This window comes from Nothobranchius furzeri, chromosome 11 (assembly GCF_043380555.1).
Source record: "Nothobranchius furzeri strain GRZ-AD chromosome 11, NfurGRZ-RIMD1, whole genome shotgun sequence".
NCBI classification, from domain to species: domain Eukaryota; kingdom Metazoa; phylum Chordata; class Actinopteri; order Cyprinodontiformes; family Nothobranchiidae; genus Nothobranchius; species Nothobranchius furzeri.
The window spans coordinates 25,415,667-25,427,931 of NC_091751.1; the positions used below are offsets into that span (position 1 = coordinate 25,415,667).

Here is a 12,265-nt window from a genome sequence, read left to right on the forward strand (position 1 = left end):
GCATTAATTTATTCCCTAAATAAAAAAAAAAAAAAGATCAACTCTACCAACTGCTGATGTAAACTGGTATTGGCAGTATGAACATCTTTATTTTCTTAAATTGGATTAAGCAATTGAGCATAATCAGACACTAGAATCGTATACTTTTAAAATGTTATTAATGCAAAATATTAATTAAAATAGTTAAGACCTGTATTTGTTATAGCAACTTCTTTGGGTTCTACAACGCCCCAAGGCACTTCAAGTCATCCACCCAGTTGGGGATGAGCTACGATGTAGCCACATCTGTCCTGGGACGGTCTGCCGACCACCACCAGCAGGTAACATGGATAAGATCTTGTCCAAACTGGACAACCCCACTGCCTCCTGAGCTACTGCTGTCCCTAACTAGTCAAGTACTGGGGCAGACCAGAGGTTATCTCCTCAATTCCCCTTGGATCCCACTCAACTGGTGGCGTTCTCTCAGCTAATCAGATCTTATTTAAATGAACATTTTTAATACCAGCTTTAGAAACCACATTCATGTGTTTTCACTGGGCTGCTCACTGAGCTGACAAAAACAAGACAGGTGTGACCGTAAAAAGGGCTGACTTTATTTGTAATGTACAGGCGTGTTTTAACGATAACGATGCAGCTGCAGAGTGTTGCGCCTCCTCCAGGCAGCACGGCGGGAGCCTCCAATGGTCATGTGGAACTTGTGGCCCTTTCCGAGGCCACGGCTCTTCTTTCCTGCAGAGGTCAGGCCACGCATCTCTCTGTGCTTGTGCACAGCCTTTGTGATCCACTGGGTGTCTGGGTTGCGTCTGATAGCCTTGTGGAAGGGGTCAATCAGAATGACCTCAAAGAACTTGTAGGTGGAGTCCTCACCCACCCAGTAGGAGCTCAGTACCCGCAGGGCCCCACAGTGACGGCCAGCGCGCTCCTGAGGAGAAAGGCAGACAGGTCAGTGGTGACATCCTGACACGAACTGCTGCTAAACCTTCACAGATGTTTGGGGAAGCATGACAGTCATCCAACACTAAAAAACTCAGAAGCCACGTTTCGTCTTTGTCGTATTCTGAGTTTTACCGGAGGATCAAGTGGAACCGAGCTGAAGATGCTTCAAGAGGTTAAGATAAAGATAAAATGCTAGCAGTGGTCATAAACCTAGCTCCTGGTTGTTTTAAAAGCCTGAATTTAGAAACGTACTTTAACCAAACTATCAGTGATGCATGAAACCAGTCCAACACACACGTTTCCATTCTCCCAACAGCTCCATGCCCAAGTCTTTCCTCTTGAGTCTTGTCCCTATTACAAAGATCTACACACAGGATCTACCCCATGTGGGTTTGTTTGTTTGTTTGTTTGTTTGTTTGTTTAGGAGTGAGCACCACCTAGCCCCTGCCAAGTGGACACCAAGGAATGCCATCTCATCATGAAGGGGTCACTCGAGAAGGACAGCGGCAGGGTAAAAGAGGTCCTTCACTGAGAAAATATTTTTACTTATTTTTGAACTCAACGCTATTTTAAACGTGAAAATAGTCTCCTACACCCATCTCCTGTATTAGCTTCTGATATAAAATACAGTGAAATGCTATGATGAGAAAAGCCGGACAGATCTTCGTCACACTTAACATTCATGGACTCATGAGTAAGGCTGTTGTTGGTTTAGCGTCCAGGAACGGCAGAGAACATCTCTGCTAGTACAAGCTAACAGTTGCCTGGAACGGCTAGAGGAACGGTAGCTAAAAGGTTTCCCCGCAACAATCACTGCACCCCAGAGCATACCGGGAGAGTCTAACCCCTCCTTTCTACCGGAGCCGTCAGCAGCACGTCTTGCTCGCGTAAGCTGCTGCTCGGCCCTTCCCACCAGAGGCGTAGCAGCGGGGGAGCAGCTGTCACTGTGACTTTGTCAGTAAACACAACAACAAGCAGGAGAAAACTACAACATGGCTCCAAAGGGTTTGTGTTTTATGTTCTGTCCGTTTTATAATCGCCAATACGGACCTGAAAAACAAAGGAGACCGCTAGCTAGGTGATAACTTATCACGGGGCCGCACAGTTAGTAACCTTTTTTTTTTTAAAGTAAAGCAACCGGAAGGCAGTACGTTCTTTATTCTGAACATCTCGGGAAGCTTCGCTCCGTTTCCGCGTCCGATTTCCTGTCCTTCCTTCCCCAAAAATGTCAAACTTGACCCGTTTCAGAGGCGTAGCGCGTAGAAAATAGAACTGGCGCGTAAAGGCCGCGACATGCTGCTCCTGAGACGCGGGCGACTCGCGCTGCTGACGGCTCCGGTGGAAAAGGTTCTGTTGACCACAGCGGTTCCCATCAGCAGCTATGACGTGCTGCTGCAGTGACTTACTGCTGACGGCTCCGTCACGGCTCCAGTGGAAAGGAGGGGTAAACCGCAAATCAGCTTCTCTGCTGCGCTCCTTGCTCAACTCACAAGATCACAAGACCCCTGAGTTTTTTCCGCCCGTTACTAAACCAAAAGAAGGAAATTACATTTGATATCGCCGTTTGATGTCTTTCGCCACTGCCAGGATTAGGGCTGGGCAAAAAATCGATTTAATCTATTTATCGATTTTGTAGTTTAAAACGATTTTTATTTTGCAAACTCGAATTTTTTGACACTAAAGTTTTTTTCGGACTTTTCCGCGTTTTGTCCTTGTTTTGTTGCCGTAGCGCGATATGAGCCAGCCGCCGCCCGCCTCTGCCTACACAGTCAAAACAACATGGCAGCGGCAGCGTGTAGCAGAGAACTACTTCCAAAGAAAGGCACAAGTAATTCCGTAATTTGGAACTGGTTTGGTTTTCATCCAGCAGACGAAACACAGACGAAGCCTTGCTGCAAAATATGTTTCAAAACTGTTGCTACTGGAAGCAGCAGTACAACAAATCTTTTTCAGCACCTGAGGAATAAACATCCCGAAGAATGGGAGAAGTGCAGCCGGCTCCGCAGCGACAGCGGCTCCTCTAGCACACCTGCTAAAAAGCAGACTACACTTCCTGAGAGCTTTACAAACTGTGTACCTTATGACAAGAACGGAGCGCGATGGAAAGCGATTACAGAGGCGGTCACTTTTTATATTGCCACAGACATGCTGCCGATTTACTCTGTTGAAAAGCGAGGCTTTAATCACTTGCTGAAAGTGTTGGATGCGAGGTACGTTGTCCCCAGTCGCAAGTATTTCGCCGATGTAGCGCTGCCTCACCTGTACAATACAACCCGGGAAAAGATCCGCAGTGAGCTGGAGGAGATGCAGTTCTACTCAGCCACAACGGACCTGTGGTCCAGCCGGACGATGCAGCCATATCTGAGCCTGACGGTTCACTACATCAACACTAGTTGGACTCTGCGCAGCATCTGCCTTCAGACAGCGTATTTCCCCGACAACCACACTGGTGAAATAATTGCCCATGGCTTAAAAGACGCTCTCAGCTCCTGGGGACTTTCGGAGGAACGACTCGTCTGCATGACAACTGATAGTGGCACCAACATCATAAAAGCTCTTAAGGACAACAACTGGCCCAGCCTGCAGTGTTTTGGCCACAGACTCCACAACGCTATAGGTAAGAGTTGGTGTAAAAATAAATAGGTGCACATACTTGTACATTGTAAAGCACTGTTTGCTTGTAATTTAATAGCCAGAATATGGTATATATTTCAACTGGTTTACACACAGACTGGGTTACATAAATAAACCTGACTTTTCCTTAATCTGCATTATGCATTAAACTGTGTTACAGCTATTAAAATTGTGATAAAAGTACAAAACAATTGTAATGCAGTTTAAGCTTGGCGTGACAAAAAATATACTAAATGTCTTCACATTTATTTCAGAGAGTGGTGTGAAGGATCCAAGGATCGATCGGGCCATAGGGGTCTGCAAAAAAGCTGTATCCGCCTTCTCCTACAGCTGGAAAAAAAGGCGAGACATGACAGAGGTGCAGGCTGAGCTTGGACTTCCCCAGCATCTTTTGATCTCAGAATCCCCAACTCGTTGGGGGTCTCGTCAAAAGATGATTGAGCGCTTTCTTGAGCAAGAGAAGGCAATAACTCGTGTCCTGGGTGCAGACAAGAAAACACGTCATCTTGTTCCCACGTGGCAAGATTTGGAAGTATTGGAAGCCACCAACAAAGCAGTGAAACCTCTCCAGGACTTCACTGATGCGCTGTCAGGGGAGTCATATGTCAGTGTGTCATGCATCAAACCGGTGCTGCATTTGTTTAAAACAAGTCTCCTCCTGCCAGAGGAGGAAGATTTGGAGCTAACAAAAACAATCAAAGCTAACATCATGCGTTACCTTGAAAGTAAATACTGTGATTTGGAGAAAGAGGAACTTTTGGACATGGCCACACTTTTAGACCCGAGGTTCCGTACAACCTACATTGATGCAAGCAAACTGGAAGTTGTCAAAAAAAGAGCGGTGTCTGAGATCTCTGCTCTCTGCAACTCTACCACAGAGGAAGCTGGTCCCTCAGCTGTTCAAGAGAACACCCCGCCAAAAAAGAAAATGACTCTTGGTGCCTTCTTTAAAAAATCTGCACCATCCACCACGCTACACCCACAATCTGAGAAAACAAAAATTGAGACTGAGCTTGCGACGTATTTACTTATTCCAGACATTGAGCCAGACACAGATCCTCTTGAATGGTGGAAGCTTCATCAGCCCAACTTTCCAAGACTAAGCTTACTGGCTAAAAAATATCTTTCTGTTCCAGCCACTAGTGCCCCCTCAGAGAGAGTATTTAGTGTAGGTGGAGGAATAGTTACCTGCAACCGGGCCTGCCTTAAGCCAGATGTTGTGGACAGGCTCATCTTTCTTGCAAAAAATGTTTAGAATGAGCATGCACAGTTTTTCAGAGATCTAACAAGCACATATTTTGTTGTTATAAACGTTTACAGATTTGTTCATTCTTTGAGCAGGCTATATGTCTGCCACAGGCTTGTTTCATTTTTGTATTCACACTATACTGAGATTTTTATTTTTTTGGTAATTTTATGTTACAAAATTTTTATTAATGTGTTTTCTTGAACAGAAAATTTAAGCTACTGTGAAGCTGTTGCACTTTTGTTTAAACCTGGGTTAAAGCTTGAAATTGTTGAATGACAGAGCCTCATTTACTTTTTGTTTTGGGATTCTACGCAGTTTAACTCTTGAGGACAATCATAGCAATAAAGTTGCACTTTTGACACTATATCTGATGTCTGCAGCCATTTTTTAAGTGCATTGGGGAAAAAAATCGAAAATCGAATCGAAACTCGAATTTTTCTTCAAAAATCGAAGATTTTTTTGGGGGGCAAAATCGCCCAGCCCTAGCCAGGATTAAAGCCATGAAAACCACACCACTGCGCTTCTGGAATGATGCAGGGAGTAAATGAGCCTTTATGTCAATCGTATTGACTTAATCTACATGAAACTGCATCGCTGCATTTGACTTATTTTGAAAATTACTGGGGATACTTAAACCGTGTGTGATTTCCTGTCTAGCCCTATGTTGACTGTTGAAATTCACGTGTCCAAAAAGCGGCTTGCGGCAAAAACAGATTCTGATCTGTCCTTACAAGAGATTCATTCCTACTAGAGACCACTGGAGCTGTATTAAAACAGAACCTTGCTACAATCAGCATCAACTATAATTTCACCTAAAAAGAGAAAATCCCAAAGAGCAAGAAGCTATGTATATTTTAATTAGGGCTGCCACAAACATTTTAACTATGGACTAATCATGTTTGACGATTAGTCAACAAATGGTGTCACGCATTAAGCATTACTTATTTTACCAGGATGCAGCTGCTATAATATACCCATCATTTCTAGTTTCAAGTATGATCCGTTATGTGCCATCTAAAAATAAAGACAAGATGATAGCTTAACAACAGGGGTCTCATTCCTGTCACCAACATGTTTAAGACTGCCTCATTCAGAACATTAGCTTGCCGAGGTGTGCGTGTTCTTCACTTAGTAGCAAACTTGTCCACTGAAGAAGAGTTCTGTTTTTTAAGACTAACGTAGAGGGACACAATAAATTAGTGTTTGTAACGTTACGTGTGGTAATGAAATAGTCACCACTACTATTATTGCTATGGCTGTTAGAAGCTAACAAGAGGTAATTAGCTTACAGAAGTGACTGTTCCATCTTTTTTAGAGATGGGTACTGAATTCAGTACTTTTAAAAGGCAAAGACTGAATTCCATAGTACCGACCAAGTACTGACTTGTGTCATTTTTTGCCTTTTTTTGATACCCATGCTACGCGCCGGAGCAAGAGCGTAATGTCGTCAGTCACTCTGGGCGAGCTGTGAACAGAGCAGCATGGCAGAGACGAAGCGTTCTGAAGTTTGGGTTCACCTCACTAAATGGGATGGGTAACTGGGTGATGAAACCAGCGACAACGACCTAAGTTAGTATGAGTCATCTTAATCTGCTCCAGCAGCAGAATAAACAGTCCAAGAACGTTAGCTTGATAGTTTGGTTTTTGTTTACATATCTGATGGTGTGTTCGCCATCTCCTTGGAAATTCCAGCTTTAGAGTAGGAAAAATAAACAGTTTGAAAATGAATGGCAAAAGGAATGAAGATACACAGTAAATATGGTTCACAGCAAAGATGTTTACTTCAGTGTAATTAGCAGTTTAAACTACAAGGACCCACCATCACAATTTGTTCAGAGAAGGGAGGAAAAGTACATGAAGCTGGGTTTAGTTTGTCAAACTCCACAATATTAAAATACAAACTGTTGCATGGTATTGAAGTTTGCTTTAGTTTTATTTGTAGTTTATAATGCATGGTCTCCTCATCAGTTATTTTAGAGGGCATAGAACATGATGAGTACATGGAGCTGGGTTTGTTTTTGCATCGTTTAGAAACAGTTAAAGGTTTTGATTTTTAAGACATTTGTACAACACTACGATGACAAAATACAAACTGTTGTCTGTTATGGTATTTATCAAATGTGGTTATTTATTGGGCAAAAAGTATATTTTTAATTTTAAAAGCTATTTAAATAATTATTAAACACTCAAAAGTATCAAAAATTGGTACCATAGATTCAAATGTCAAAGTACCCATCACTAATCTTCCTCCTCTGCCAAGATGAGCTTCCTTTTAAGGTGTTTGTGCATCGCCATTGAGCTCCAGTGAAAGGAGGGTTCTACTTTGCTAATTTTGCGCTGTACATGCTTCTTTAATCTTTGTAAAATGCTCCTAAACTTTTGAGCTACGCTGGCATCTCCCCAAAATCCCGTTTTTCCGATGACGCAGCGGCTGACCCGGACGGCCACTACTGCGTGCGTGCCCCCAGCAGAAACGCAGCAGGCAAGATAAAAAAAGTAACATTTTTTATACAATGTTGCTTATTCAATTTATTGTCGACCATTTTGTTGGTCATCGTGACAAACTGACTCATCGTGGCAGCACTACTTGTAATGGTAATCCAATCTGAACTGTGTAAAGACCCTAGCCTGGCAAGCCAGACTAAATAAATGTATTATTTAGTCTGGCCATGCTCCATTGACGGCTCTCGGTTGTGGGGCGGGTTCTACTGTTGTCTTTCAAATGATCTCCGCATTCCACTGGACAATGAATGTGACATACTCTTGTTTCACTCTGTTGCATCATCCCACCCACCAGGCATATAGAGTGCCCTGATTTGCCCACAAAGCGGATAAAGCTCTGTGATTTGTTCACTAAGCAGATTGAGCACTATGATTGGCCCACCATTATGGACCAATCACAGCTCTTTATGTGTTTGAAACCCCTTTAGAGCTGTGATTGGCTAGCCAGAGTCCTGGTAGGAGCTGCTGAGGTTCCAATGGAGCATGCCTAGACCATTCTTTGCAAAGCAAGAATTTGGTCTAGTTCACTAGGCTATAAAGACCCAACACCACAAATAAAACTCCAAACTTCTTAGACATGAACCAAACATCTGCTGATGAAGACAAGACTCGCGTACCTCAGCAGTTGACTGCAAACTGCGGGCGAACTTGAGCTGATTCACGCCGTGGTGCACTGGTTTGCCGTAGGTCGCCCCCTTGGGAACGGGGCGTTTACGGCCACCTCGACGCACTCGAACACGGTAGATGACATAGCCTGTTGAACACAAAATCTCATCAAGGGCTGCACAAATAAAGATAAACCCTAGACCCAATAAGACCTGGGATCAAAGCTGTTGGTTCACTCCTACAGAAGACAACGAGCAGCTTTCACTAAACCAGGGAATCCTGTGGGCTTTAATAGTACAGATACCGTAAGGATGGTTTCAGTCCAGGTGAGAATCTTTGTGCACCAAACGTGGCTTTACAAAAGACCCTTAAAAAGGTTCATCAAAAAGAAATCTACTAAATATTTTTTTAAATCAAGAAAATTAATGAGCAAACTAGATGTTATGATATGATAGTTTTAAAGAGCAAATTGTTGGTTTAATTTTTTCTAATTTATTCAAAATGCTGTCCAAAAATACTATTTGAAATGCTTATTGTGTATATTTTGTTTTAAAATACATAACAGCAGAGTTTTATAGTAAAAAGTGGCCTTTCTCAGCAAAGCTTCTAAAAAGGCTCGGTTTAAAAACCGAACCTCTGACGTAACCAAAGGGAGTTAGAAGAGCTTACTAGTGTTGGATTGTGTTCATGTTGATTAACTGTAGTGTGTGAAGGCTGTACCAACTCCAGCCTGTCTGGACATCGAGTCCACGGGTTTCCAGAGAAGAGAAACAACGCCTCTATCTCCGTGCCTGAGGGTGTTTAGTGCAGCTGAAAAGACGGATTTCTGTAGCCCACATCGGTCGGTACCGGGTCAGGGAGGTCGGCGCTAAGTTGCGGAAATCCGTGGCTGGATTAAAAAAATTAAATTTCTGGAACTCAGATCACCGTCAGAACCAGGTCAGAACCAACCACCAGAAGAGATGCGCGGCCCAGCGGGCCATCTGGTTTCCAGGTCGGAACTGGATCAGAACCGGCGCCTGGACCACCAGGAGAGGATGTGCGGCTTTTAAAAAACACAACTCATCTGACTTGCTGGTGTTTGGGTCGGATCCAGCTCACAGAAGCCCGCATGAGCTCCAGAACAGAGCGACAGGCATTTCTTTCTCAGTCCGGCGGGCCAGCCGAGCGAGCTTTATGGGTCGGAACCATATCAGAACCGCTGCAGACCTCCAGGTAAGAATCATGTGCAGTTTTTAAAAATTATCAGCTCGACTGGCTGATGTCAGAAGCACGCATGAGCTCCAGGACTGGATCACAGGCGTCTCTCTCCCTCTCTCTAAGTGCTAAACTACGTTACGTGAACGGATATTAACGAGTATGAGACAGCTGACAGACGCTCAATAGTATTATATTAACTTAAATTTTAATTGTTTGGTACATGATAGCAATCTGTACAATATTGTGATGTCAGCACACGAGTTTAAGCTAACATCGTTAACTCACAAGCTGCTCCCCCGCTGTTTCTCCACAATCTCTCTGCTTTGGCCAATCGTTTCTCCCTCTCGTTGGTCTCTGCTCTCTGGGGCGTGCAGCAAACTCACAACTTTATGGTTTTGGTCCATCATAAGTATAATTACAAACATTTAAAGTTTCCTCTGTGTCAGAGCCGGCATTAGAATCCATATTTTTCCTCTGGATTAAGCTAACAGGACTCCCTCAGCTGATGTCACTTGGTTTGGCAAAAGAAAAATAAATAAATAAACTCTCACAAAAATGACTAAAAGCCTAAAAAAATATGTACGTGTAAAAAAAAAAAGTTTAAAACAAGTTTCTATTATGTTTCTCTAAACATTGGTTCATGGGAGTCTAACCTGCAATTTGCTCTTTAAATACCGATTACACAGGGTCTCTGCAGGCTGCAAAGGATGAGCTTCTGGTGATCGGCTCCAATTAGAACATGTTGATCACATACGTTTTCACAGAAACTGGCCAACGATTATCAGCAACCAGTCAATTTGATCACTACTAGTGCAAACAGTAAAGTGGTTCTGTGTCTCAGCATTGATGTGAAAGTCTTTAACAACTGAAGACTCAGTTTAATGTTTACCTGCACTTGTGAAATGAATGATTTACCTTTTAAACATTTACAAGAGCATTAAGAAGGTTTTGGGTTATTGAAAGGACCAGGTGTTGTACTGAAAACATTATCAGCATGACATCTTGATCAAACTTTGTTGAATGCAGAAGGGCTTCCAGAAAAAAGGTACCTGCTGCAAAAATGGTAAGACACCCAACATGAACTCTGGGGACAGCACTCACCCTGCTTGGCCTTGTAGCCCAGTCTGCGAGCCTTGTCGGGCCTGGTGGGTCTCGGTGCCCGATGGAGGTTAGACAGCTGACGGTACTGCCAGCAGCGAACGCGGAGCAGAAAGCGCATGACATCGGACTGCTTCTTGCGCCATAACTCCTGCATATACCGATATGCTCCCATGTTGACTTAACTGGAAAACAAACATTTAAGAATGTTAATTCGGATCCAAACCAGCAGAGTAGCACCGAGGTCTTCATTGAAGGAAATCCTACAGACTAGTATTTAACCTGCATGACTCAGACGATTACATCTCATTAACAGCCAAGTGTCTAATATTCCTTTTCCTTTATTCTGCCTCTTTAGACAAGTTACCACACAGGGTTTCATGCAGCTTAGTGAGAAACTCCGTTCGGTTTACAGTCAGCCACTTGGTTTTCCTTCACCAGTTTAACTACTGGAAATGAGACAGGCATCAGAGAACCAACGCAAACTAAATAATGAATAAAATCAAGATAACGTTTTAGTAGCGCGTGCCTTTCCGAGCCTTTGGTTCGAATTTAGCTCTTATGCTACAGCTAGCTACATAGCTCCAAACCCACACAGCACAGATTCCTTAAGTCTAAACCTACGTTAGAAATAACAAAACGCGGTGACAGACATATTTTAACAAATAAGGCATTAAACACAAAAACTACTCGCTTCAGCGCTGCAACTAACAGCGCTGCTCAAAGCTAGCTAACCAACATAAACGTTCCGGTAAAACCGGACTATTAATCGCTACATTTGCAGAATGTGTTAATACATTTTCAGGATATAAGCATAGTCAATACGTAATCGAGTTAACTTCTAAGATATATTGACGGATGATGCTTTATAAAGGATGATTTTCATGGATTACGTTCTCTTCTAAAGTGTGGAAATTCTAGCTTACATGATGGGGGACCAGCCGGAAAGAGAGAGGAATTTTACCCAGCATGCTTTATCAAAACGAAGGTGACGTAGTTCCCTTCCTGCGCTTATGGGAAATGTATTCTTTTTAAAAGGTCGACTCCAAAGCCGAGAGATATCTCAAAGGTTCAGGTCGACACTTAGGACACCTAGGATTGGTCAAATTACTCAATTACCACTATAGTTTATCTACGCGCTGAAGAAAAATTGGCAGATTAACAAACATGTAATAATGAGATCACTATCAAACCCTATATCCACACAAATCATTTATATCTTCAACACAACCATAGCAAAATTACACAAAAACATCTTTCGATTATGTCTAGAACATGAAATGTTAGCTGTAGCTACAAATCAGGTTTTGATGAAGACAACAATATGCCATAGAGAAATGTGTTTTGTGTTCTTTTGGCACGTTTCCTATAAGCACACTAAACCTACAGCTGATAACCTTTACTTATTATTACAGTCATGTCTCTATATGCATTATATTATATCCACAAGCATGTGAGGATGTGTTTCAGCTGCTAACAGGCACCAGAATTTTACTTGTTCTTTGCAATAAAATTTGTAATTCTAACATAGAAATCTTATTGAATTGATTCAGACTTATCCTTACATCTTTAAACACCTCGCAAAAATAACAATTTATATCAGCCAAATACACCATTTTACACTATGCATACTGTTTATCAGCTACAGTATCTATGAAGCAAAATGTCACTGCTTATTATATTTGAGATTCATTTGTTTAGCAGCACATCACACACACCATGCTCACTCATGTTTTCTTTGTAATAAACATATATTAATGTTCCTGGAAATAGAACATGAACAGCAATATGAGTCACACTCGACCAATTGCTGAGTTTATTAATATCTGTGAAGGTTCTCAGTCATCCAGGTCATAGTTATTTTAAAAAAGGTTGTTAAACAGCAACTGGACTGTGTTATTTCTTTAACAACATTTCATCCTCATTCCAGAGAGCTTACTCAGTTTGTTGAGTTCTCAGTGTTGAATAGAGACACAGCCACAGTTATTGGTTATGTCACCATAAGCTTTAATGAAGAAACAAATGTCACAATGAGTTCCA

The 12,265-nt window shown here is 42.4% G+C and overlaps 2 protein-coding genes across 2 annotated transcripts; one reads left to right on the top strand and one right to left on the bottom strand.

Annotated features, from left to right (window-relative positions):
• Positions 1-571: 571 nt before the first annotated feature.
• On the bottom strand, positions 572-11,239 carry rpl15 (ribosomal protein L15). The gene is made up of 4 exons (XM_015955767.2): positions 11,152-11,239; positions 10,229-10,410; positions 7,939-8,075; positions 572-922 (listed from the first exon to the last, which is right to left on the bottom strand). Exons 2-4 carry the CDS (start codon positions 10,398-10,400, stop codon positions 617-619), a joined length of 615 nt encoding a protein of 204 aa, XP_015811253.1. The 5' UTR covers positions 10,401-10,410; positions 11,152-11,239; the 3' UTR covers positions 572-616.
• Positions 956-5,183, top strand: LOC129163316 (E3 SUMO-protein ligase ZBED1-like). The gene is made up of 2 exons (XM_070556242.1): positions 956-3,553; positions 3,825-5,183. Exons 1-2 carry the CDS (start codon positions 2,716-2,718, stop codon positions 4,823-4,825), a joined length of 1,839 nt encoding a protein of 612 aa, XP_070412343.1. The 5' UTR covers positions 956-2,715; the 3' UTR covers positions 4,826-5,183.
• Positions 11,240-12,265: the final 1,026 nt, after the last annotated feature.